Source organism: Poecilia formosa, unplaced genomic scaffold, assembly GCF_000485575.1.
Source record: "Poecilia formosa unplaced genomic scaffold, Poecilia_formosa-5.1.2 Scaffold27, whole genome shotgun sequence".
Taxonomy (NCBI): domain Eukaryota; kingdom Metazoa; phylum Chordata; class Actinopteri; order Cyprinodontiformes; family Poeciliidae; genus Poecilia; species Poecilia formosa.
Window position 1 is genome coordinate 3,728,136 of NW_006799966.1, and position 27,404 is coordinate 3,755,539.

Genomic DNA, 27,404 nt, shown 5'->3' on the forward strand with positions numbered 1-27,404 from the left:
GGGGGGGGGGGGGGGGCATCGACTTTTTTGGGGGGGAAAAGGAAAATCAGTAGATGAAAATAGACACCACAATGGGCAGCCTTCAAGGTACTTGTTAAGCTTAAGGTTCTGTATTGATATTAGCTAGTCATATTTTAGCTAACATTACCTGCATCCAACAGCTTTACTCAACTCAATCGGTTAGTTTGGAGGGAAAAACTGTGAAAAGTTCTTTGCGTTTTGCTGGTTTGCTGCCGTGATTCTAACACAAACCTGCGTAGCTCCGCACAGCAGCAGCAGGTCTCCTTCACAGGTGTAAACCCAGCCCGAGCGTCGTAGCGCTCTTGTTGCGTTTAAAGGCGGCTCGGAAAAACAGGTTACAACATGTTAATAACGGATTAAACAGTTTTAACTGCTGATAAAAGTGACAGAGGACCCAAATATGGGAAGTGTGGAAGCCTCTACTGTATCAAATTGACATAGGAATAACAGAGAGTTGGCCATTCTAAGGTAAAAACCCAGCGCATACAGTGTTCATGTTTTTTTTTGTTTTTTTTCATCCAGACGGCTTCCCGCGCCCCCCCACAGTTTGGGAACCTCTGACCTAAACAATGAAGGAAAGCCTAGAGGATTACGTCATGGCTTTGAAAACTTCTGATAAATTAACTGACTCATCTAAGTTAATTGGAGGCACTCCCGTGGATGTATTTTAAGGACATACCTCCAATACACTTCTTTCTCGTTTGACACAATAAAGTAAAAAAACAATCAGCCAAAATGTCATGAAAAGAATTGTGGTGCTGCACATGTCTGGGTCATCTTTGGAAATAATTTCCCAGAGTGTTAAGTTGGTGTGTTCATCTGTTCAAACAATTATGCAAGCTTAAACATGATAAGATATCATGACATGAGTTGGGTTCACCTGTCACCAGGAAAGTGACAGGTGAACCCAACTGTGAATTGTGGAAGTGGCAGCATTATGTTGTGGGGGGTTTTTTAGCTGCAGAAGAAATTGGTGTTCTTCATAAAATATACACATTATGAGGAAATAACATTATGTGGAGATATTGAAACAACATCAAAAGACACCAGCTAGGAAGTTAAATCTGGGTGGAAAATGGCTCTTCCAAATGAATAATTTGACCTTGATTTTGGCACGGCTATCATAAATGCCTACTCTCAATCCTGTAGGCAATTTGGCAGATCTGAATCGACATGAGTGAGTGAGGTGGCATACAATCCTGATTCATTTACATCTGTTCTGTAATGAAGAATTGGCCACAATTCCTCCAAAGTATTGTGACAAGCTTGTGGATGGTGGATGAAAACCCCCCAAATTTGAACCAAGACATACAGTTCAAAGCCAACTAAATACTAAGGGAATGTATATAAATGTTTGAATTTGAAGACAGTAATAAGTAGATCTGACATGTTATTTCTCATTATTGTGGTATTAGCAAACAGAATTCATTTTGGTAACTCTAACTGACAAGAGAAGTTTGGTCTGATTTAACCTCAGACATAAGAGAAATAATTTGTTAGTTTTGTTGTTGTTTTTTTAATCCAGCGTATCTAAACTTCTGGTTTCAACTATCTTCAGGGGTTATTGGATGAGAGCTGGAGTGCATCCTGTACCCAGCCATCAAAGGAGTCATTGTTCAGTCTAACATTAAATATAATTTAAAGAAAACTGTTATGCTTAAGTGTAGTGAGTGTGTCATTGGTTATCTTTGCGATGTAAACTTGGATTAACTTGTTTGCTATGACTTCAGAAATCTTCAGAGATAAAGTAAGATTAATTGTAGTAATCTTACTGACTAAAAGTCAGATTACTAAATTATATTAGTATATTTCATGGGCTGTTCAGTTTCTATTTATTTATTTGGTTGGTTTTAGTAAGTTAGTTTGTAAAACCCCCAGTTTTTAAGCAAATATGTGGTTGTCAAGGCGAACTTGCCACTTACAATATGGCGGACTAATTGACGTATGGCTTCGACTGGGGAGTGAATCCAACGCTAATATGAAACTACTTCTCAGAAGAATTCAGCAATATTTTTTAAAGAAAAAGATAACAGAAAGGTGGAGTCGGTATGTCATTGCGTATACTGTAAATGCACTTTTGAGTCATTTGAAAGCATCGCATACTAAAATCTACTAGTCAACCTCTCGGTGTATTTTTCTGACCTCGATCTGTAAAGCCTGTTTGTAGTCTGATGTTTGTTTCGCGTCTAACTTCGATGTTTGACGACCCTTTACCGGAAATTCAAAGATTGTGTGACTTTATTTGGATTTTAAGGCAGTTTTTAATATTTGTTTTATATTTATGTTTCGGTATTAATGCTATAAGACACTTTAATCAGTTTCGTGTTTTGGTAAAAAGTAAAGTAAAGAAAGCCAAAGTTTGTTCAGTCATAAAACCTAGCTTCTAGCTTTTTCCTCTTGAGACTGTCACAGTGTTTTGAGTGATACGGGTGAGTAATTCACCGGGCCATTCATGTAGTTTATAATATTTGCTTATTTTTATGCATGACTAACTGTCTGTTAAATTTTTAACCACTTTGTTTTACGTTGTTGACCAGTAGTTTTTGTAACTCCGACAGTGTCTTGTTATTGGCAGCGGTGATGGCTACCGCGCCTGAGATCTCGCTTCATATGAGATCAACTGATCTCATCAAAAGAGAACCTCTGGATTATGGAGGATTTGGAGAGGTCTATTTGTGTTACCATGCTACCCTGGGCCAAGTGGTGTTGAAGACCGTGTATACAGGTCCTCTTCGCAACGAGTAAGTGTTCAATGTGCCCACCACCAGACTGGGTATTCCCCTTCCTCTAACGTGTATCACGAGTACAGTCTGTTTAAAGAAAGTATTTCTAATCTAGAAGTGCAAAAAAAGAGAGAAGAAAATAGGAAGTTGGTGTGCTTTTCAGATATGCAAAGAGACGTGTTAAGTATCACAAATTATGATTCTTCTGTGAAAAAGCATGCAGAGATTTCTTTTTTGATCACTTCCTTTTCATTCAGAATGAGATGTTGGTCCATCTGAAATGCGGATGTCTGACATCCTTTTTTTTTTCAAACCAGAAGCAACACCTACATTTAAAGCTCTTCTAAGAATGTCTATTACAGCAATGTGGCATCGCATGTATGCATTGCCATTAACAGTTACTAGACTGGCATTGGCAGCCTAAAATTTTATTTTAGTCAGATGCTGTCATACAACTTTCTTTGCATTATTTCATGTGCAGCTTTGCCCACAAATGCATTCAGGAAGTGCAGGTGAGAAAGGGAAATGCCGTACTTTCATGTGTTAGAAGTTACATTAATCAAATTGGTGTTTTTTTATCAACATGTTCCATCTAAAATCTTTCTGCAGTATTAAAGACCTCAGATAGATACCTTGTGTATAAATACCTTGTTCATACAAGCTATTTATCTGCAGTGTCTTGCAAAAGTCATTGGATCTTTCATATTTTCTTTCACTTAAATATTATTGTACATTGATGGATTTTTGTGACAGCAATTTACCGCCCATGAGTCAGTGGTCATGGGCGGTAAATGACCATGACCACTAAGCAATAATTGGTTAATTATTAAGCAATAATTGGTTGATTATTGCTTAACCAAGCTTAACCAAGCAATAATTGGTTAAAGACCAATTATTGCAATTATTTTTACTACTTTTAGCAACTTTGCACACCTCAAAACTGAAAAATCAATTTATTTATTTCTTCTGTAAAATAGCTAAAGACCAGTCAGATTAGAGGGAGAACCTTTACTAACATCAGTAGTTCACAAGTATTGCCACAGATTCTGAATTAAATTCAGGCCTAATGCAACCACAAATATGCTTTGATTTAAACATTCTGCTGTAGCTCTGGCTGTTTATGATTGTTGTCCTGCTGGAAGAAGAACAACTGCCCCAATCTCTTTCAGTTATTAGCAGGTCATCATTGATTGAGCAAGTACTCATTTCAATCAGTCTTTCCCATCAGCTCAGTGCAGCTTCCCTGATCCTGCTGAAGAAATCCTCACAGCTTGATGTTGCCTCCACCATGTTTAACAGTGTGGCTGGTACATTTATGGTGATATGCCATGTTCATTTTCTGCCACACAGAGTTTTGCATTTAGACAGAAATGATGAATCTCAGGAGAGCATCTTTCTTCATGAAACTTCCATAAATGAGATATTTTTTTGCACAAATTATAGCTGTTTTTAGAGATTATTCCCTCCTGCACTGTTGATTTACGCACGTCCCTCAGAGCTATAACATATCTCTTGTCTGCTTCTCGGATTGATACTGTCTTTGCCTGGCATGACATTTTAAGAGGGAAATCATGTCTTGATAGGTTTGCAGTTGCAGTTGTGTCATGCGTTTCCCTGTAAGACGAAGAAATATAGTGTTCTTCCATACAATGCTTTTTATCCGGTGTCCCTGTGTGACAGACACCATGCATGTTTCTGGAGTGCCTTTATTTAAAATCAGGCCTTCTGTTTTCACTTTACCGCCCAGAGAAAACAAAAAGTCGCTGCTGGAGGAGGGAAGTATCATGGCAAGCCTCAACCACAAGCGCGTGGTCAAGTTGCTTGGCGTGATCATGGAGGACAGAGATTGCTCTCTTATTATAGAGCTTCTACCCAGAGGCAACCTGCTGGTCATGCTGGAGAAGGTCAGTCTAAGGCCAGCATAGGGAAGTGGTGTTAAATATGTGTGTCTTGAAACGATTATCTATTTTAATCTGTAGAATTACTATGCTGTTGTGTTGTTCTTAGGTCGCTGTGCCAATCTCCATTAAGGGAAGAATCATCTTAGAGATCCTGGAGGGGATGGTGTATCTGACAGAGCGGCATGTCATTCACAAGGACATAAAGCCAGAAAATATTCTGGTGGATAAGGATTTTCACATCAAAGTATGCGATACACAAAGCATTTATTATGCATTAATTACTTTGTCAGTTCATGTAAGAAAAATAAGTAAATAAAGAATAAGTAAAACAACCTCTTCTGCTGTGCTTAGATTGCTGACCTTGGCCTGGCCACCTGCCAGGCATGGAACAAACTCACAAGACAGGAGTCTCGCAGGAAGAGCCACAGGGGGGCGACATCTGGGGACAGAGGTGCTGGCACATTAAGCTACATGGCCCCGGAGCACCTGGAGAGCATTAATACACCTTCTTCTGTGAAGTCTGATGTGTACAGCTTCGCCATTGTGGTTTGGGTCATTCTGACCGGGAAAGAACCATATGAAAGTGAGCTGTGACGATTAACCTGAGTCCAACAAAATGTCTTAGGCAGGTTATACACCATTCTTTTATCAAACAGTCACCAGAGGTCTCTTTCTGCAGATGCAAGGAGTGACGACCATATTAGCCAGTGCGTTCGCCGCGGTGACCGACCTGCAGTGGAGCTCATCCCAGAAGACACGCCTGCAGAGATAATTGATCTTATGAAGAGATGCTGGGCTCAGGATCCCATAGAAAGACCAACGTTTCAAGGTATGCTTTTTTTTTTTTTGTGGACACCCTGGTACTCAACCCTAGTACTAGCAACGCAAAGACTCGGGTTGCAGAGCACAAGTAATAAAAGTAAAGAAACTGCTGATGAGTGAAGAAGTGAAAGAAATAAACATTTCCGTGCTCTGATCGTTTGATTTAAAGCTGTTTTAAATCACATTGTTGCCATCTGTCGACTGAGACAGCAACAAGATGGAGGTGGGGTGCTGGTATTATTAAAGATGAGACGGTTGGACCTTTTTGAGTTGAAGATGGTCTCAAAATACAACTCTCAAACCTGCTTGCCAGTTTTTTAAGCGTTGATGAAGTCGGAATCTTTCAAAAAAGACAATGATTTTTATGCAGATTAATTCTCTGCCACATGCGTCCAAGTACACCTCTGTTTGACTAGCCAGTAAAAGAGTTAAACATGAAAAACCTATGGCATGGCGCCCGTCCTCACCTGACCTGAAACCCAACTGAGGACGCCAGCATCCCAACGTCTAGATCTGTTGACTGACAACAGATCTAGAAACTAACAGACTTCATGAATAGAAGACCCATCACTGTCATTGAAAAGAAGCAAGGCTATATTGGTCACAAATGTTTATTGGAACGTTTCGACATATTTGTAATTCTCAGTTAAACAGATGAAAATAAAAATTAGATGAAAAAAAAAACCCATTTAATTGCATAGCAATTTTGTACAATAATAGTCGCCCGATAATCGTGAACATATTGATATTTTATCTAAGAAAGCTAAAATCTTACTTTTGCTTGAAGTCTATTAACATTTTGCGTTAATATAGAGCAATAATTGGTGATTACTAAAAATAATCCTAGAAAAACAAGACTCTCCTAGTAATTGTTCACATCATTACTATTCATTATTATTATTATTATTATTATTATTATTATTATTTAATGTTTTTTTTGTTGTTGTTTTTTTTCTCCTGCTCCCATTGATAAGTCACTTTTATTTGGTCTTGGGACTTTTATTTAAAAGCTTTAGTAATGCCGTGTTTTTATGTTGCTTTTTTTAATCGTGTCATTTTATATGTTAAATTATGAGCATGAGCGGAAATGCTGTTCTAATTTTCCTCTTGGACTGAGAGGAAGCTGGAGTACCCACACATGCACAGACAGAATATACAAGCACCAGAAGGTTTTTGTCTAACAAGTGCACAGACGTGTAGCTCTTTAAACAGACAATAAAAAATAAAATAAAATACAAATACGCTCAGATATAAAGAACTCACCTTTTCTCTTCTATGATCTCTCTCTGGCAGAGGCCTATGACAACTTCCTTCCTTTCTACAAGGAAAAGCTTGAACCGCTTGTAGAGGAAGATGTATGCCTTTTGCAGGTGAGTATGATCCTAATAAAAAAATCTTAAGTCGCATGAATGGAAAACCTGAACCAGTTTTGACAGTTTTCTGATTCGACATATGTGTAGAAAATAACTATTGAACATGTTAACATTTATTTTTATTTTTTTTGGTTACCATTTGTAACCATGTCAAAGAAATTAATCAACACCAAATGTTGGTAACAGTCCAAGTAGTTTTCACTTACAAAGACATCAAAACAAATTAATACATTAAGTTAGGTATAAATACAGAGGAATGATACAAGGAATAATTACATATTTAGCGTAATTTCCTTTGGAAAAATTATGCTGTCACCAAATCTCAAAGGTTCTGTGGACCTCCTCCATGCGCTCTGGTCTTCAGCTCTTGCCATGGAAGCTTTTGAATGGACACGAGTCAAATGATTGACTGGACCATGTTAGCCACTCTTTTGGGTTCCTTTGCTGCAAGTTGTCTTTCCTGAAAAAGCCATTATTTTGTCTTCAGATTCTTATGCAGAATGTCACAATAGATTTCCCCAGTCACTTAATCAATAAGATTTTGCAATTATGTGTTCAAAAACTGCCCCCCCACCATAATGCTCCCACCTCCAGACTTAAGACTTTGTGCCATTTCTTCCCCAGACGTAGTTATTGTAACGACATCCAAATAGTTCAATCTCAGTCTTATCTGGCCTTACTGCATCCTTCACTCATTTAGTCGGCCTGTCCAAACAAACTTCAACAGGCTTTTTTTATTCCTCAGTGGCATGCCAAGAGGGCACTGTGTTCATTACTTGTTGTTTTCACAGAAAAAATTGTATCTGCTAATTCCAGGTATTTCTGAAGCAGTGTGCATGTGCTCCTTAAGTGTTTTTGGAAAGATCACTTTCTAAATACTAAAAGAGTACAGTGTTTATCTTTCTGTGTCTATTTGTATCTTCCTTCCTTCATATGTACATTGCATTGTACCTCTGTCATTCCTTTTTTTTTTTTTAAATGCTTAACTTGATATATAGGTTTACTTGTTTTGTTTACTTTTTACTGACACCTGGTGTAAATTTATTTGCCAAGAAAAATGTCAATATGTTCAATAATCATTTTACCTCCGGGATTTATATTTTTACAGGAACAATATGAAGGTCCAGATGAGCTTGTTGAGAAGATTAAATCATTATCAATGACACACGACAGTTTTTCAGCTACAGATCAAGGTGGGTAAAGTTGAAAGTTTACTTTTTATGCTGATCTTTGACAGGTTTGAGCAGCTTTATTGATGTAACCTCCCTGTTTTTTTTCTTTTTTTGTTGTTTTTTTTTTTTTAGATGGTCCAGCTTCTTTGAGTTCACACAGAGATTTATCAATGCCAGTTGAAGCCAGCATTGAGGACCTACATAACATCAATGATCAACCATCTGGAGACCCTCTTGAGACGGATGCAAGGATGCTGAGGACGCCCTCAGAGCTGGAGGAGAAACTGGACCGGGAGTTTAACTACCACAAGCATGGCAGTTACGCTTGTAATAACCAACCCGAATCTGCCCAGGGCCTTCAGAGAAATCCCTCGAATCCTTTCTTTCGAAACCCTTTCAACTTTTCTGACAATGGCCTTAGGCTTCCAGCTGAAGAAAACTCCTCTGTCCATTCTTGGACAAAACCAGAACAGGAACAGCCCACCAGCCAGACGGAGGCTTACCGTCGGCCCACATCCGATCTCTATGGCTCCATAACCTCCTACTCGTCTAATCACTCGCTTTTGCACCCGTCTTTCAGCACTCCTTCTCTGTCGCAGTTTGACCAGCAGCAGCCACGTTCCCTGGACCGCCAGCAGTCCTGTCCAATCTACCCGGTGTCCGACACCTTCGACCCCAACCGAAATGCTGGCAATAATTTGACCTCTTCAAAGAGCGGATCTATGCAGGAGACAGGTACATGTAAACCCCGAGTCTCCTATGAGCAGGTTCCTCGCTGACGCCTAATTTATGCTTTTGATCGGCATTTCTATGGGGTGTTTAACTTGTGTGTTCCAGGATCTCTCTACATTCGTAATGCCAGTGGGATCCAGATAGGAAACAACAACACAATGAGCATTAGAAGCAGTGAGTTATCTCAGGGTTTGTTTGATGGCAACACTGCCTCTTCAATCCAAGAAAGCATCTTTAAATATGGTAAATCTTCACGTTCATTACATAAAACACATTTATTAGTAGGTCCTTTCCCTGAGGTTTGAAGTTGATTATTCTGTTTCCCAGAGCCATATAGTTTTGTTTTGCAGGAACTCAGATGAAACAGAAATGCCAACATGTTAAAGTGGAGTCAATAAATGAAGTTTTGGAGATCATGAAAGCTTTTTGTAGAAGCTTTAAACTTCCTGGGGAAGTGTAAAAAAAAAAAAAAACTGTGCTTCCTTTTCAAGCCTTTTCCACTTTTTAATTCAGAGAACAATGTTACCAAGGTACTAATAACTGTAGGAGCAAACAAAGATCTCTGTAATATATTTTTTAATATAGATTGAACATTTTTCAAGGACACACATGAAGGTTAACTTCATAACAACTTTAAAGATGGAAGATTGCAGAACTTCTTTTACTTAATTAAACAAAAAGACGTGTTTGACTCAAAAATGTTGCCATCAAGCATACTTTTTTTTTCCTTTGTACACTTAGCAGAGCTAATCTGGGTCATATAAGGAAAAGATCAAATTCAGAATTTAAAGAAGAAGGGAATGTTTGATGACTAATCTGCATTTAGAGTTACTCTGTGAGTAGGAAAGATAAGTAAAAAAAAATCATTTGAACCAGTCTGATAATGTCTCAAGGCTGAGTGGCTGCACTTCTCCTTTTTTTGCTAAAGCCAATCACAATACAAAGTGGAGCTTCTTTCAAAATACGGTTTGGCTGAAGTGAACTCTGGCGCGGTTTGAAAGCGTATGTGGATGCAAGCGGACCAGAAACTGCTCCAAAAGTGGCCTTTTTTTTTTACCACAGACGATAAGAGAATATAGACAGCGGCAGTGTGGTGTCGTTTGCCATGGCAACGGGTCTGCGTGTGGAGTAAATCTTTATTTACAATGTATTTCATGGTATGCAGTAAATATGAATATTTACTGTAAAAAAATAACTTCTTCAGAAGAAAATAAACCATGTGAACTAAACGATTGATCAAACCATTGCTTGTAACAGAACTTCACTTATCCCTTTAATGTGTTGGCCCAGGGATTTACTGCAGCTCAGCTGTCACAACAGATTGTACTTAAAGCATTTTCTCTCTGTTTGAGGACTCGTCATTTACTCGTTACTGCCTTCTCTTTCATTTAGCGGACCACGTGGTAAAAGAGTCACAGCTGGAAGTGCTGAGGGAGAACATTGGGATGAAATGGAAACGCTGCGCGCGACGCCTGGGCCTGACGGAGGTGGAAATAGAAACCATAGAACACGACTACTACCGCGACGGCCTACCGGAGATGGTGCACCAGATGTTGGAATCCTGGAAAAGAAAGCAGGGATCTTTGAATTGTACAATTGGGAGGCTTTGTCAAGCTCTTCAAGGAAATATAAAAGTGGATGTCATTCAGAAAATACTGGACTTGTGCGATTCTTCAGAGTAGTTGTCGCTCTTTTCGTTCAACAGTGGTCATATTTTCTGCACTATTGTTAAGCCACTGAGGCCAGCTTACTATTAATTTCATGGGAAATGGTGTAACAATATTGTAGCAGTAAGTGTATTGGGCGGGTTTTAAAATCTGAAATACTACCTACTTTTTAGTAGTTATTATGATGAGCAGTTTTGAGACATGTGAACCTTTTTGGCGTGTTGCTCTTTAGTAAAAAAAAAAAGAAAAGTTCACATTGACTGATTATGACTGTAACTATCTCAAAAAACACTTTTAAATTTCTGCTGGACCAGTTTTGATAAAACAAAGATGATATGCAAACTGTTTTTATTATGTTACTTCAATATTATCTTTATAGCTGATTTTACATATGTGTGGTCTGAGCCAAACTGACGTTCTTAATAGGTGTTTTCTGCTGTTTTTTTTTTTTTTCTTTTGTTACGTGGTGGAATAATAATGATTAAAAAAAACCCATCTTGTTTGAGCAACATGTTTAAATTGAACCTTCAAGATAGGCTGAGTCAAAAATAATGAGTACAGTAGAAAATGGTATGTCGAATGTCGAACATACAAAAGCATAAAAATCTTGTGGTGCAATATTTCTACAATAATTTTATGCAGTGATGGAAAAAAACCAAAATGTTTTCTCCTGTAAATTTAAGGCTTGTTTTGAGCTGCAAGAACGTCAACCCAGGGAGAGTGAAAAGTAAGCATGAATTACTTCTCACCTTTCTGTTTGACGGCTCATTGCGCAAAATTACTGTAATTTTTCACAATATTTTCATTCTGATGAGCTGTTTCTAGGAGCTGTTGTAGATGACGGACTTTTCCTCATGTTTTGAGATGCGTTCAGGTCTTCTTTGAATTGGCTTTATGGACTTCTGCTTTATTAAGGTTAAGGTTATGTATATTTGCACAATCAGTGGTACGCTTCTACAAATTCAAAGCCCTTGTCGGTCGTGCTCCGCTGGAAGCATATTACAATAAATATTGTCCATGTGTGTCTGTATATCTGTTTGTGTTTCCAGTTTTAAAAGTTCATTTCAAAGGCTTTGAACAAACCACAGTGAGAGTCATTATTTACAGATGGAGACAAAATGAAGCTGTGGGGAAACCTTTCCAAGGGGCCAGACCACCAAAATTATTTCAACAGCAATAATTCAGGAGGTAATTAATTCATAAATAATTCAGAACTGCAGGCATCACTGGCCTTTTTTTTATATGAAAGAAGAAATGTTTAAATCTTCAAACCTATTTTTCTTTTATCACATCAAAACCCTGTTTTAGTTAGTGAAAGACTTGACCAAACTTGTTCCTTTTTATCCTAAGCCAATTCACCCTAAAAGAATATGGATCCTAATCTTTACGTTAAGTCTCGAAGCACAGTCCGAAATAAGATTTCAGAAATGGATTAAATGACCAAAAAAAAAAAAGCCAAAGTATAACTTTTTTTTTTCTTCCTCAGTTTCTGTCCATAGCCAAATCAAATAAAAAGAAAGTGACAAACATGTTACACGACATAGCTGTTGTCAAAAAAGACATAACGGTATAGTACAAATTCCTGAATCTTAAAAAAATTGTTGCAGGCTGTACGGAACGGCAGTTATTAGCTTCTTGTTGTTGGCACTGGTGCAGGATGATTCCAGGTTCAAATTGCACGTGAAGCCTCTCACTTTGATGAATGGATGGATATTTCCACATTTTCTAAACATGTCAGACACATTCTGAACATTATCAGGGCCAAGCCTCCTTTGTGTACCTGGGAACCATCTCCAAACTGATATTGAAGTAGTTTGTATCTGATGTCCTTACGGTGGCCATCAGGGACTTCTTTGGATGCTCACTCTCACATATCTGGCTAAATGTTTGCAAAACCGGAGTTTCCTGATCTTTTGATGAGTCAGTGTTGGCGGCTGGATTAGCAATCCCACACATTTGAGGGTAGTGTCTGAAGCATTCAAAATTGTCCAGGCACCTCTGGCACCTGAGATCCCTCAGAGTCGCTATAGGCGGCTGAGTAGAGGAGATGGATAAGGGAGGCTGGTTGGTCTGTCTGTGAGCTGTGCGACGTCTGACCATGAGGTTTGGTTTCGAGCAGCACTTCGCTTGGCCCTTGAACACGAGGCATCCCTTCAGACATGTTTGGAATAGCGTTCCCAGGTCCCTGCACATGATTTGTCGGAAATTAGGCCTCAGCATTAGGTAGATCATCGGGTTGTAGATAGTCGACGACTTTGCAAACATAGCGGGCATTGCAAATGCAAGAGGGGGAATGCTTTCGATTTCTCCGAAGGCGGCCCACATGGAAACTACGGCGTATGGACTCCACGCCGCAAAGAATCCAATGCAGACAGCAACGCTTAGCTTGAAGAAGAAAAAAAAACAAAACAAAAAAAACAAGCACAGTAGAAAGTGAATACATAACTAGAACTCTGTGAAAAAGTGACATCTCTCAATAGTAGAATTAAAGGAGGTTATTCTGCATTACTTCTCCAGAGTTGAAGGTAAAGTGGATTTGTATTGTCCACTTAAAAATGTGCAGTATGGGGCAGTAACTCCATGAAACTTCATATGAATGTGTTTGTCTATATAAGATGTCAATTGTTTTTACTTTTGTTTTCCTGTTGAATCAAATATTATTAGGAAGAATGTTTGGGGTTTTTTTGTCTTTTTTTTTTAGCATTCAATGATAATGCAGCATATCAGGGATGAATGCCAATCAAAAAAAGTTTTAGATCAGTCTTCAAATAAGCAAAGATGCGATCATGAAATCATTTCTGAGCCTCTCACCTCACCTTGATAATAATCGTCTGGATGCTGCTCATGCTCGTCTGCCTTGATGTGTGCTGCTCCATGGTCTTCCTGGACGCCTGCACAGTCACCAAGATGCTCGTGTAGGACGCAACAATTACGCAGCACGGAAGGATGTAGCAGAAAACAAAGAGCGCCACGGTGTACGAGCGGGCCGTGCCGAGCTTGTTGGACAAGCGCCAGTCAATGCAGCAGGCGGTTCCGTAAGGCTCCGGTCCGTACTCTCCCCAGTGGACCAGTGGGGAGCAGGCAAACAGCAACGCATAGACCCAAGCACAGGCTATGAGCAGCTGGCCGTGAAAAGGCTTGAACCTGTTTCCTGTCGAAACGGACAAGGATTCCAGCTTATTGCAAATTAGTTTAAGACAAGTATTTAATCAACTTTCCCCAAACACCACAATCTCGCTCATTTATTATTAGTTGAAAAGTGTTTGTTTCTCACAAGAGAAGGTAAACAAAAATGAAGAGTTGACCGCTGAAGAGGTAACAAAGAAGAAGAGCTTCTGACTGCCTTGCACTAAGCACATCTGTCAATTATTGAAATAATTGCTGTGAAAGTTAGAACAAAAGAAAGTATATTTTAGGGCAAACTCTTATTGACCTTATCTTGTCTTACCCCAGAGCAGAAAGGCACTTTTGGTTTTTCACGAGCTCCTTGTACCTGTTATCTATTTTGTTCTGAATATGGTATTCAAACCAGAAGTCTGACTCAAGCCGGATCAACCAAGATTCACAAAAGAAAAAAAGAACATTAAACAGCAGTGGGATGGGTCAAAAATGTTAAATTGCTAAGCAATTTTCTGGATCTAGCACATTGAGGGGGATGTTTCCCTCTCAAAGACAGATGTGCTTCACTGCACATATATGGTGAGGTTGTGAAATTGGTCCAAGTCTTTCATGTTTGTTATGTGCAGATCCTTACTGGTGACTCATAGTCAAACTTCACACAGAACAATTTACTCCTTCAAATACTCAAAAATACTATGAATGAATTTTAGTGGGTTTTGGACCGGCTTACTAAGGTATCCCAAACTTTAAAACTTTCTACTGTTGCCGTTATTCAACCTGGAACTTTATTTATTGAGATTTTGTGAGACTGACCATAAATCTGTCTCAGTAATGTGAACATGTGAAAATAGCAGCAAAATCATGTGCCTTTTCATTTTGCTTTACTAATACCTATCTGAGCAATATAGCAATTTGTATTCAGTCCCTGAAATATTACTGTTGGGTGGAAAGAACACAGCATTAATGTAGTCATAAAACTTGAAAAGATGTAACGATCTAATAGGTATGCTGTAATGAATGTTCCTCCTGGTCCAAATGTTGCTCTACATTCAGTTGAACACTGTTTTTTTTTTTTTTTAAACACAGGCAAATGTGAACCAGCAAACAAAATGCAAATGACTGCATGTGAATGTAATTGTTTAGAAATTCAATTACAGGAAAAACATTGTGAGCTTTTTGTACGTAGTCCGGACAACTGTTTACATAAATACAGCCAACATGTTGGGATAATGTAATTTAATCTGCATATGTTAAACAGAAACAAAGATTCTTGTGCCAGCAAAACTTTTAACATCTTTAAAGGTTAGCCTCTCTGTGGAGTGCTCTCAAACTGTGTTGGACTAATCTGGTAAACAACAAAATACCAAATTTGGGTAAAAATTTAACAGGAATGAAAACAGATGCAATTTTCTTTTTAATTTCAGGAAGCAACTTCTTATTTATGAGAAAGTATTTTGATGATATGAAACATTAATGTGAGACAAAAAAGAAAAAAAAAGACAAACATTAAAGCTTATTCACAAAACTTCAGGTATGTGCAGACCTTTCTATGAGATTAAATGGATGACACTTTCTTCAGGCCAGATTAAAGAACCACTACACAACATCAACCAAGATCACAAGTAAGTCATATCGACTGCAGCGCCTTCACTTGAGAGTCACAAAGGAAGTCTAATGTGTGCTTCACTGAAGGCTCATTCTGCTATTTCCATCAATAAATCAACTACTAGCCTCTTCTATTATAGGTGACCTGATGGTGGTTAATGACATTAGATTGCAACCATAACTCTCTTGAAAAGCTTACCGTAAAGCGGACGGCACACTTTCACAAAGCACACCGTGCTTAGCAGGGTCAGAGTGGTCAGACTGCAGAGGCCAAACAGTATGCCACAGAATGCGTACAAGGAGCACAGAGTTTTCCCATACAGCCACCTGCGTGGGAGGGCAGGGGGTGTGAGAAAGCAGAAGGGCAGAAATGATCAATGAGGGAGAAGGTGAGGAAAGACAAAGAAAAAGAGTAGGTTGAACTATATTTGCAGTGTAAGCCCACTGGCAATCACAGGGTTCATCAATCGTGCATTAAACAACTATGAAATGTTAAAGAGTGTCTCTTGAAAAAACTGAAGGTATTTCATTTTGCCATCATGACGAAAAATATTTTTTTGTCTTTGTTTGTTTTTCTCATTAATTACAATGCCACAGCACATGCTAAGTTCATTACCTGTGGTAGAAGCTTGAGCTTATGGCCATGGGATAAAGGGACAACGTGAGGCCCAGGTCACTAACAGCCAGGTTGACGATGAAGTACTCTGCAGGCTTCAGCAGGTGCTTCTTCTTGTAGGAGATATATAGCAGTGTGCTATTTCCAAATAGTGAGCATACGCCTGCAAAACAACAAAACCACAATTTCATGTTTTCTGGGAAACAGCTAGCCTACCTCAGTGGAACAGCAGGAAGACTGAAGAATACATTTTAGGTTTTGAAGCACAGTTGATTGTAATGTCCTACACTTAAAATCATAAATCACCTAACCACAAGCATCCAAGGCACAAGCTACATTATTTCCTGTATTTAAAAAAAAAAAAAAATCTGAATTTACAAAGTGATTCTGATTCTGACCAGGAGTGTTGAAATAAATAACCAATTATGTTGAAAAGCTGAAGACACCTGAGCATGAACCAAAGTAACTTCAGACTGTACTGCCTGTGCTCCAGTAGCATTACGCCATCTATAGCTGACTAATTAATTTTGCAATAAGTGTATTAACCACCTTTGGAAAACAAAACATTTAGAAATTGACTGGATTAATTTGTTGGATTTAAACCTCAGGTAAAACAGGTGGATTAAGTAGAATAAGATTGTTTAAGAATTAAATTATTACATGATGCATCACAACCTGGTACGTGTTAGAAGAGGACATTTAAGAACATTACTGTACAAGTGTCAGGCAAGTGACAGCTGACACTAAATAGAGTACGGCGCATTCATACGCAAACTGCATCTGCAGAAACATGGAATTGTAGGGCTCTTCTTGGAAATACAACCAAGATCAAAACATAGGATGAAAGTCAACTTTGGGAGCAGAGAACTGGTTATCAGGGGCCTTTCAGGGTGTTGTGTCAGATAATATTAGATGAACACCTGCCTTTTTGAACCCGTAGTGACTATAAACGGGAGCAATAATTAAATAAGATGTAATGCAAAACGAGTGGAATCCTTAACACCTAACAAGCAGAAGTGAGCTTGCATGGCTTCACGTTGGGCTGTCTTCTTCTCATGCTGTGATTCACCCCCGCTTGAGCAGAACTCACAGAAAAACTCATTTACAACATTATTAACTCAGCTGTTGGTCTGTTCAAGAGTAATTTAAAAACAGAGAAGAAAAAAAAATTACCTTTGAAGTTCTGCAGACTTAACTCACCGAAAATTGAGTAGACTACGGCCACAGTTATATCCAGAGGCACAGGTATGCTGGAGTGGAACGCCATGTCTTCAGCCAAGAGTCCCATCTAAAATACATTGTTTTATTTTTTGTTAAGTACAGACATTACAGTTCCAGTCTGTTTTAGCTTCTTTCTTTTTTTTTAGAATCTCTGCTAATAAATCATTTCAGCTGAACAATTCCTTATTTTGTGAACATGTCAACCACCAAGACACCCTGCCTCATCGTGTACAGAAACGTTAAAAACATAAACCGGGACACCTGTGCTCAATGTGCTGCCACTTGACCGCTCCTCTGCCCCGGATGATAGAGTAGCCACTTTCATTTGACTGCCTTGCCAAATATACATTAACTGATGCCGAATACTATCTAACAATCATTACAATTGACCAAAAACTGAATTCACATAGAATAACCTACATGCAGCAGTCAATTTATGATGTAGGTTGAGAATATGATCCCATGTGGAAGACTAAAAATAAACAACAACAAAAAAAACATATATTTATTACAATTATACATCTGTCTTAGCGTTTAATGGCATCTCATTAAGCTTAATTAAATAGTTCAACGAGATAAAAAAAAACAAAAAAAAACAAAAAAAACAAAAAAACACCATACTTAATAGATTGATTTCTAGTTGCCCAAAGAAAAAAGTCCCAAGTGTATCCTGGGAACAATTAACACGGTCATGTATCTGTGAAGCATTGATAAACTGAAATCAGCAGAGAAATGTTCCACGTGCAAAGTCACAAAACTTAATGGGCTTGTAGTCTACTTCCAATAATGTTTACCCAGATAGAACAATTCCACATACTGAATTACTGTGATGAGAGTACTTAAAAGTAGGCGTCCGCATATTTACGTTCTCAACTTTCCTCAAGAAACGCGCTGGAATTCCTCACATTATAAAAAATATATGTCTGTTTTTTTCACGTTCATAGACTGCCACCTATGGACAAACAAACGGATCTAGGCGCCACATTGGACTAAGTTTCAAACGTTTTCACTCATCCCTTTTTCTCGTCAGCTAAATAATACCAAAGTATAAATAAAACGTACCTTAAATAATTACTTTCCAACAGCCCGCGATGCGTTCATCAAACTTTGATTTTCCCTCACACCTCCGACAATGCTAACGCCAAACAAAGTGAGTCCACTCCAAACAAAGCGGCAGTCTGGATTTTACTATGCGTCTGTGTCGAGAGGCTTCACTACAGAGCAGAAGATCCAGATGCCCCCCAAAAACAGCGACCTGCTCTCAGCAATTAATGACGTCAATAACCGCTCAAGTCCACGTGGGCAGGTTCGTGTCCACTGGGAGGTGGTGGGGTGGGGGTAACAGCTGACTGCGCCTGGCTCCATTAAGCGTCACAGCTCCTCCAACGAAATTAATTTTGATGAAAAAAGTGGCAAGTAAACAGTCGAGCGCATCCACGCGTCGGTAGGATGCGAGTGTGTGAAAAGTCATCGTGATTTAGCCAGGTGTTGATCACTGCAACTATGGCAGCAGGAGATTGAGCACTTTTTTAAAAAATAATTATTTATTGTAAAATATTAAATTTTTATAAGACTCTCCAGGTCAACTTTCACTTCTCACCGATGCAGCGATAGCTTCTAGATTTGACCACCTTGAAAACAACAACAAAAAAAAGAAGACATGCAACATATATATTTTTTTACATTTATGATCGAGGGAATCTGTGATTTAGTGATATTGCAAAGTTCCTGTCTATTCTGAACTTTTAATGAGTTTTTCCAATGACAGTATGTTCATCACAGTGTTCATTAATAATGGTTTAAGTGACTTAGACTTCAGTTTAGTATCACATTTTGCACTGATTTATGGACGGTGTCTCTGAATTAGGAACTTCTAAGTATGTAACATATATCTTATTATATAATCCAACAAATAATAACTCCTGTGCCTAACTTATATTAAAAAGTGGTTAAAATGTAATCATTTTTATTCAATGCTCTTTCAAACTTACACAAATTCTTACAATTTGCTACACAGATCTTAGTGGTTAAAGCTGCAATAAGTAACTTTTGTAAAACAAAACAAACAACAACAAAGTATTTACATAGTTATTAAGAATGTTATTATGTCGTGACATGATAAAAATGAGATCCTGTGAAGTACCATGTACCAAGGAAGATTCTCTAGCAGGAAACTTTTTACAAGACTTAATTTAAGAGGCTTTACTACCAGTCGTTGATTTCTTTCATTTGAAGCCCTGGAGGACCAGGAGCAATGTTGTGATAATGTACTTTTTACTCTACCAATCCCATCTTTAGTTACATTAAAATTCTCCAACCCTTATGCCCTCTGATTTTTGTAACATATTAAAAATAGTAATAATTTAAAAAAAAAAATGTAGCAATTGTGCCTTTCACGTATCAAGACAGTAGCAATGTGGCTTTTTTTTTAATTAGAAGTCACACAAACATTTCTGGCATCAATCAAACTGGGTCAAAAGGAACATGTGGTGGCAGCTTCAAAATGAATTTAGTGTGTTCCAGAACGAGCAGAACGAGAAACAATCCACTCTGTCACACTTTGAAAGCAGGTAGGAATTATCTTCAAAAAGAATATCCCTCTGTGAAGATATTGCCTCTCGTGTGTCGCCCGTCCCCTTCACTTTCTTCCCAATATTCATGAACTCACCCTCATACTCGCATAACCAACAGGCAGATTAGCCTGGAGGTGATTGAGGACAAATTTGAGATGAAAGCGCTATTCCAGTTGTAATGGTGCTGTCAACGAATTTAATTGTCATGTCCGCAGAAGGAAGTGAGAAATGAAGGCACACGATAAAATAAAACACAGCGTGGACATCAAAGTGGTCCTGTGGGATTACAGAATGAGCGCTCAGGAGGATTTCACCTGGTGGGAAAAAAGCCACAGGCACCTTATGTAGTCATGACTACAGATAAGTGGACTAACTTCCAGTTCTTGTTGTGAAACACCTTTCATTTTACACAGAATTCGCAATTCACATTGCAATTCATGCTTGGATGTCAGAGAAGAAAGGGATTTTAAATCACAGGTTTTTAAGTGAACAGCTCCTGATGACTAAAGCTTTATATTCTCATCTTCACTTTAATCAAATCAAATTAATCTCTGTAGCCAATCTTTGTGTCGTAGTATTTTCTGTCTCTGCTGTTGTTTTCCTTACTATAGCTGAACTCTGCCTTTTATTTTATCCAGGTTTTGAACTATGTAATCTGATTTAGACTCTTTCCCCCCCGAGTGTGTTGTGGGTTTTCACTCCATGTTTGTCATGTTATTTCTCCCCTATCAATTGCTACTTTGTAATTATTGTTGTTGTTTTTGTTTTGTTTTTTTTTGTTGTTTTTTTTTACCCCAAAGACTTTGGACTCTATAATGAATTGGGAGATAAGAAATGTGATAAAGTCTTTCCAGATGTCATGAGGCACAAAAATGAAACATAAAATTTCAGATAAAGGCTAAAATAGTTATCACAAGATTTTTAAAAAGCTTAGATTAAAAAAAAATGCTCTTGTAACCTTTTTGACTAGAGGAACTTCCATTTGAATTTCAAAACTTCCATTTCTGAATAGTAACAATTCCTCATCATTAATTAACAATTATACTCCAGTCGTTCAGGATGCATGTTCGACTTGGGAATTTGCAGAAGATTAAAAATCTACTACGGTCAATGAGGCAATGCAAGGAAGTTTCATTAGTGGCATTTCCTGCTATGCCCACCTGCTGGGGCGGCGGCTTTGACAGACTGGCCCACTGGACACGGGTAATGAGGGGTGAAAGAGGCAGACAAACCTTGAAAAATGACAGCACAGTTTTACATCCACAGTTATTTAAAAAAATTATTTTCTCACCACAATTAAATAGAATATTAACTGTATGAATATATGTATTTCTTAATATTAAGAATTTCTTTTCCAGAAAAATTCTAAGAATTTCTCTGCATTTTGGTTCCAATACTTTTTAGGATCTGAGTAAAATGAGGTCCTGATTCAAGAATTGGGAGCTACAGTAGCTCCCTTAGAGATTTCTATAGCTTTTTTTCAATTATTATTTAAATGTTTATACTTTCCTTGTTCTATGTTACTTTTCAGATCATCTAACCAGTTTAAAACAAAAGCAAGTGAAATCTTTGGTGATAGAAAATGTAGTTTTCAAATGATCTTTTCATTTATTTTGAGAAATAAATTATAGAAAAAAAGTAAGTGTCTCCTTTGTGAAACCAGGAAGCAATTGTGATTGACAATTTAGTTTCATTAGCCACCTCCAGGCCTCAGTGTTGATGACTGAACAAAAGCAAAAGGACGTCCATCCATGGAAGAGCTTCTCATGAGTCAAACGTGAGTGAAACTGTTTGGATGGTTTATCACATCTGTAGTAAAGGTTATCTGTTAGGTGGAAGAATACTTATTCATTGCTCTGTACTTGACTTACACACAGGATTCTGGAAACAGAAATAAAGCATCTTCGGCAATGTTCAGCCAAAAACAAAAATCCCTACTTTAACTAAAGAAGCATGATATATTCCAACCTATTCATATTGGAACTGTGAGTATTCAGTTCATATTGGAACTGGATATTCACTGTTGTGTGCATATTCACAGCATTTTCTCTTATCCTATAAATTAAAAAAAATCAGCTTCTTTTGCCTATGTGCGAAAAACAAAAAACAAAAATATAATACCTAAGGTTCAACACTTTAAATCACTAAGGTTTATATCTGAGCAGCATTTATTGATGAGTCAGTTCACATCTTACTGTGTTCGAATGCAACAAAATACAAATGATGCAAGACACACAGTAGGCTATTTGAAGTTTTCTGTAAGGGCTTCAAGGGTCATAAACATTGCATGGCTTTGAAAAACATCAAGTGCATTATGTTTGGAATTCAAGTTTATTCTTAACTCATTTTAAGTTACCATCAAAGACTTCTGCAAAAGGATTAATCAGACCTCAAAAGTGAGCAAAAAGTCTGATTTATGAGGGTTAGTATTGCAGGAATGTCTGGTTAAAAATATACATAAATCCTGTAGCTTAAAGTAAGCTCCAAGGAAAATATTGCCAGCGACCTAGATGCATCAGTTCAGCTTCACTGGCTTCATCTATCATGTAAACCCATTTTTTAAGGAATATAAAGCAGGGCTGAGGAAATATCAATAGGTAATCACTTAAGCCAAACCATACAAAGTCTGTTCTGTGGCATAGCTGTGTAATTGTGTTCCCTTTGCTTGTCCTATTTCCACCATAATCACAGAAAACAATTGGAGGTATTTTACAGAAAGAAACAACTATTTCAGCATATGTGTTATTTTATTTATTAATTTGATTCTAACAAAAAAAAAAAAATCACGAATAGGGTAGATATTGTTTTTAACAATTTTGGGTCAGATGATTCGGGGCTATTCCTTTAGGCAACGTCTAAATCTGGTGAGGTGTCCGTCTTCCCTGACAAAGTACAATGATACTGTGGTTGAAAAAAGGATGTGTACCTCTGGCAGTATGGACAGGTGCCAAGTATTTCTGGAAAATGAAATCAGTCTCCCAGAAGCTTGTGTCCTTCCACTCAATTTTCCAAAAAAGTATGCTTGAATAAAACACTCAATAAACAGTCGGTGTCTTTTGCGGTGACTTTTCACTCCTTACTGTTTGCTAATTGGTGCCACATAATATTAAAATTGTCCAAGTAACTAAACTATGGGTGTGTAATGAATATACAGGTAAACTGCTGATAAAAATGAACTTTTGAAAGATTTTTGATGTACATATGCCTTCTCCACATAAAAGCAAATGATAGAATATGATTGATAATTTCAACTACATACAGCAAATGCTACAACAATACCAGATTAAAAATTAAAACGGGTCAAATCACAGGATGTTTGTACATGAACATCACCGTACTTACAAAAAGTAAGTACGGTGATGCTCACAACAAGCATGTTGTTTGTTAGTCTGACCTTGGTGTCTGTGGAGACATTCCAGTGCTGGGGCCACTGACAGCAAAGTTTGTTTTTTTTTTGTTTTTGTTTTTTAAATAACCAGCTGCATTTGGTTTGACGGAGAATGAGCAGGTAAACATAGTGATGAAAAGAAGCACACTAAAACAGACAGTATATAGTTTAAAAAGTCAGTTTCTGCAAAATATTTTGCTGCTCTGATTAAAAAAAATATAAGTAAATTAAAAAATTATTTTTTTATTTTTTTATTTTTTTTTCCTTCCAGAAATTTTCTTCCATGATTTCCCAGTATTTTGTCCCATCTATCTTCTTAAACTCTCTGACTTCTCTGTTCCTGTTGAGGAAAAGCAACCACATGGTGCCACCATTTTTCACCACAGGGATGGTGTGTCCTCTGATCTGTTAGAGTCCAAGAACCATTTATAGGTCTCACGTGACCGGTACTACATGGCTTGTGCCAAATTGACAAAGGGACTTATAGTCTTGTAACAAGTGGCTTTCTGCTTGTCACTACAAATGCTACAAAGGGCATTTTTGTGTTCTGCCCAGGTGGAGTGCACAGGTTGTGCTGTCAATAAATTCTCCAGCCTGAGTTGTACAGCTCCTCCAGAGTTACCAAAAACCTATTAGCTGCTCTGATTAAGGTTCTCCTTCCTCAACTTGTCAGCTTAGGAGGATAGCTATATCTTAAGGTAAAAAGGACTTGAAGGGGGTCTTAAAAGTGCACAAAATACTTTTAAGACACAAGATTTATCTTTATTTATTTATTTTTTTAACACCATGTGTCCTGTTTCTTTCACTTCACAAGTATATATTACGTTACTTTGCTTAATTAGAATCCAAATCAAATGCACTAAAGTATTTGGTTACTGCAAAACAAGATGTAAAAATTCAAGTGTGTGAATATTTTTTTGCCGTGCTCAGATATACTCTGTTGGCCGTTCTGAGGCACTTTGCCAAGGTGTAAAGCTTGATTGGCATAAAAGCAGAGGGGAGCGGAGTTGTTGTGTAACTTTACTGTTTATGGCTCTGTCAGTTATTGACTTGTGAAATGTGTGCTTTATCATCAACATACACCTTTGTATTCTCTGCCTCCTTCGCATTAACTTTGCACGGTCACTGCCATTTATTTACTTCTCAATGAAGACAGTACAACATGGCAGGAAGAGAACCAATCGGTGTTCTTCTACTTCACATTTTTTGCCTTCTGTGTGTTACCATCCTTTGTTTGGTAAGATATTGATTTGATTTAATGGTATGGGTTTTAAAATGTAAAAAGTATATTTGATATATATATATGCTAATAATATACTTTTACATAATATATTTAATTACTTTGTTATTCAACACTTTCTACCGTTTTACTATCCATCACGTAGCCGACTGCAAAGATACCAGGTAAGCATTTCCTTTAGAAACCTGTGGACTTCGCTCTTTCATAATGCTAAACACAAATGTCTTCAACGCGTTTATTTATTTCTGTTTTCCGCAGACTTTGATGTAGACGGTGGACGAGACCTTGACATTTTTGACATCAATGAAGGTATGTCGAGACAACAGTTTGTGTCACTTTATCCCCCGTTTCTTCCTGGTTTGCGCTTGGTTACCCTTTAAACTGATAATATCTGTACTCTATGTCCTCTCAGAGGCAGGGCTGAATCTGGTAGAGGGAGACATTGTACTTGATGAGGTAGATTTTAATATTTTGTTTCATTTTCATCAGCACGTGTGAAATTTGTAAAATCACATTTCTCTCTCCATTGGGATTGGCTTATTCTTGCCGCTACAGACACAAACACGGAATTCTATCATTGGGGATGAGTACAAGTGGCCAACAACTGTTCCCTACTACATGGAAGATGACTTAGGTAAGAGTGTCTGTTGAAACATTTGGTAAAATGTAGCCTGAAAATAACTTAATGCAAACAGATTTACTCAGTATTTGCATTTAATTTCAGCATGACTTGGCAACAGTGCATAGCTTTTACCTGTGTTACATATTTGCAGCTTTATTTTGTTTGTTAACATTTTATTAGCAAATTTTACTTTAAGTGTTTTAGAATATAATTGTGCATAAAACATGTTGGCGCCCTGCTGATGAAACACTGTGAACTTGTTGTGCCATCTTCTTATTGTCCAAGCTTTTAAGCTGATAGAGATCCAAGATTACTGTCAGTTAATCAACAATCATTATGACGTGTCATAAGAGAGGTGACAATCTTAAAGTTGTTTGTGCATAATCCTGCACCGGCATCTGTGTGGTTTTGAGAAAAAAAGAATAATATAAATAAATAAATAAATAAGAAAACAAAAATAGTCGGATGCAGATACAGAAACACAGATAAAGACAATGCTTCTGTGAGCATCTTAATATTACTTTTTCATGGTTTATTCAATATGTTATACATGGCAGGTGAAAAACATAACACTTACAAAATTTTGATCATATCAGTGGGTGGGACGATTGGGGTAGAAAGTGAGCAGCAGATGTGGGCAACCGCAAGTATGTGAGTTTGATAAAGGCCAAAGAGCCAAAAGCTGGAAGACTGAGTCAGGGCATTTTCAAACCTGCTGCTCAAAAGTGGTACAAGGAAGGAATAGTGATGAAAAGGTCCTCAGCCAAAAGTGCAGACAGTGAGTGATGTCAGAATCGGACTGACATCTACCGTCAGAGAGCTGGTGGACCCAGGTGTAACAGCAGCGACAGATATACATGTTCACATATGATGAACCTTTGATGATGAAGAACATTTAAACTTTAATAGACCTGATTTGCTTGTGTTGTCTCCTCTGAAGAGATCAATGCAAAAGGTGTAATTCTAAAGGCCTTTGAACAGTACCGCCTCAAGACCTGCATTGACTTCAAACCATGGAGCGGGGAAGAAAACTACATTTCCATCTTTAAAGGAAACGGGTAAGACAAGAAGAACCTATTTGTTTTTTTTTTTATTATTATTTTTTACCCTTTTAGATGGTAAGACAAGCTGTGCCTTCTTGGGGATTAAAACATTACTAATTCAGCACATGAGAAGCAGTCGTTGAGATAAGGCTCTGCTGGTTTTATTTGATGTTCATAAAAGCTTTCCTCCCCTTCCCAAAGCTGCTTCTCCTCTGTTGGTAATCGCAAGGTCGGGAAGCAGAGGTTGTCAATAGGAACGAACTGCGACCGCATCGCTACGATAGAACATGAGTTCCTTCATGCTCTGGGCTTCTGGCATGAACAGTCCAGGTCAGACCGCGATGACTATGTGCAGATCGTGTGGGACCGCATCTTGGAAGGTATTAACTGGTTCTGATTCTTTTTGTGAAATCTTGACTACGATTGCATATGCAGGACCTTGCAAAAGTAGTCTTACCTCTTAGAATGTTTCACACGTTGTTTCAAAAACTTCAGTATTCCATCGATATCTTATATGAAATATATAAAAAGTAGTCGTTAATGTCCTTTCTGTGCTATGGATAAATAAATCCCAGAGCAACAGATTACCTTCACAAGTCAAGTAACTAGTAAATAATCTTCACTTGTTCATAATTTATAAATTAAGAGAACTTTGTTGCTGCAATAAAAGCAGTTTTATTGCTTCTTTTAGTGCACCGATTGTTTTATTGCATACATGATAAGTATATTCATAACAAATTGACCTATGCTCATCAATTTGCTAATGTATCATTTCCTTTAAACTGTAGTCAAAGTACATTTTCCACAGACAGGGCAGCAGTTTCTAGAACATCTTTAAACACCTATGAATAAACAAACTTTTTAAGGATTTTGAAAAAGTGTGTTTTTATTTTTTAATTTTTTTTATAGGCAGAGAACACAACTTCAACACATATGATGACACCGTTTCCAGCTCTTTGGGCGTGCCCTACGACTACAACTCCATGATGCACTACAGCAAAGCCGCTTTCCAGAACGGTTCGGAGCCCACCATCGTCACCAAGATCCCTGCTTTCAGCGATGTCATCGGACAGCGAATGGAGTTCAGTGACAGTGACCTGCTGAAGCTGAACCGCCTCTACAAGTGCAGTAAGAGTCAACACCATACAGGGCTTTTTTTTTTTTTCTCTCAGCAAAACCAAAAGTAATGGAAACATTCAGCTGAAGATAATAAGGTCCCTTTTTTCAGTTGGGCATCATTGAAACATGTGGATAAACAGAATGACGCTACACTGAGTTTATTACTGTTCCTACACGTGGTTACCACTTTTTTTTTTTTTTTTTCCTAGCTCAAGGCTCCACCTTTCTGGACTCATGTGATTTTGAGCGTGAGAATATCTGTGGGATGATCCAGGGACATGGGGACCAGGCCGACTGGGTGAGGGTCGTTAGTGCAGATGGAGGGCCAGACACGGACTATTCCAACATGGGCAAATGCACAGGTGAGATAGATCTTAGAGAGATATGGGTAACACTTTATTTGAAGCGGGGGTGAATAAGACTGTCATGACACTTTCATAAACATG

The 27,404-nt window shown here is 37.9% G+C and overlaps 3 protein-coding genes across 4 annotated transcripts in view; 2 read left to right on the forward strand and 1 right to left on the reverse strand.

The window, feature by feature from the left end:
* Positions 1-2,179: 2,179 nt before the first annotated feature.
* On the forward strand, positions 2,180-10,606 carry ripk1l (receptor (TNFRSF)-interacting serine-threonine kinase 1, like). Of its 2 annotated transcripts, none has more exons than XM_007548736.2 (11): positions 2,180-2,450; positions 2,580-2,762; positions 4,492-4,648; positions 4,752-4,889; positions 4,997-5,228; positions 5,325-5,474; positions 6,761-6,837; positions 7,949-8,033; positions 8,145-8,747; positions 8,850-8,987; positions 10,137-10,606. In XM_007548736.2, the coding sequence occupies exons 2-11, from the start codon at positions 2,602-2,604 to the stop codon at positions 10,424-10,426; spliced, it is 2,031 nt and encodes a 676-aa protein (XP_007548798.1). In that variant the 5' UTR covers positions 2,180-2,450; positions 2,580-2,601; the 3' UTR covers positions 10,427-10,606. The 2 variants fall into 2 exon arrangements, with proteins under 2 accessions (XP_007548798.1, XP_007548799.1); XM_007548737.2 differs by having other exon boundaries at positions 2,597-2,762.
* Positions 10,607-10,865: 259 nt separating this feature from the next.
* Positions 10,866-17,088, reverse strand: opn7a (opsin 7, group member a). Its single transcript, XM_016669794.1, has 5 exons — positions 16,953-17,088; positions 15,753-15,915; positions 15,336-15,463; positions 13,228-13,562; positions 10,866-12,796 (listed from the first exon to the last, which is right to left on the reverse strand). The coding sequence occupies exons 1-5, from the start codon at positions 17,038-17,040 to the stop codon at positions 12,167-12,169; spliced, it is 1,344 nt and encodes a 447-aa protein (XP_016525280.1). The 5' UTR covers positions 17,041-17,088; the 3' UTR covers positions 10,866-12,166.
* A 6,974-nt stretch (positions 17,089-24,062) lies between these two features.
* The window catches only part of LOC103135811 (meprin A subunit beta), a 6,827-nt gene continuing 3,485 nt past the window's right edge, over positions 24,063-27,404 (forward strand). The window contains exons 1-9 of the mRNA XM_007548739.2: positions 24,063-24,171; positions 24,320-24,338; positions 24,433-24,483; positions 24,587-24,630; positions 24,730-24,808; positions 25,737-25,854; positions 26,041-26,219; positions 26,749-26,967; positions 27,168-27,320. Of these exons, the coding sequence (XP_007548801.1) occupies positions 24,097-24,171; positions 24,320-24,338; positions 24,433-24,483; positions 24,587-24,630; positions 24,730-24,808; positions 25,737-25,854; positions 26,041-26,219; positions 26,749-26,967; positions 27,168-27,320 (937 nt within the window). The 5' untranslated portion in view covers positions 24,063-24,096. The remainder of the gene's footprint in view (positions 24,172-24,319; positions 24,339-24,432; positions 24,484-24,586; positions 24,631-24,729; positions 24,809-25,736; positions 25,855-26,040; positions 26,220-26,748; positions 26,968-27,167; positions 27,321-27,404) is intronic.

What these genes read in the sequence shown, in the direction of transcription:
- ripk1l (XM_007548736.2), top strand. Translation starts at nt 2,602, where the DNA reads ATGGCTACCGCGCCTGAGATCTCGCTTCATATGAGATCAACTGATCTC. An exon ending in ACAGGTCCTCTTCGCAACGA is followed by an intron (nt 2,763 to 4,491) that starts GTAAGTGTTCAA and finishes TTTACCGCCCAG; the next exon opens with AGAAAACAAAAAGTCGCTGC. An exon ending in CGGATCTATGCAGGAGACAG is followed by an intron (nt 8,748 to 8,849) that starts GTACATGTAAAC and finishes TGTGTGTTCCAG; the next exon opens with GATCTCTCTACATTCGTAAT.
- opn7a (XM_016669794.1), bottom strand. Translation starts at nt 17,040, where the DNA reads ATGGGACTCTTGGCTGAAGACATGGCGTTCCACTCCAGCATACCTGTG. An exon ending in CGTAGTCTACTCAATTTTCG is followed by an intron (nt 15,916 to 16,952) that starts GTGAGTTAAGTC and finishes GTTGTTTTGCAG; the next exon opens with GCGTATGCTCACTATTTGGA. An exon ending in TCCAGACGATTATTATCAAG is followed by an intron (nt 12,797 to 13,227) that starts GTGAGGTGAGAG and finishes TTCTTCTTCAAG; the next exon opens with CTAAGCGTTGCTGTCTGCAT.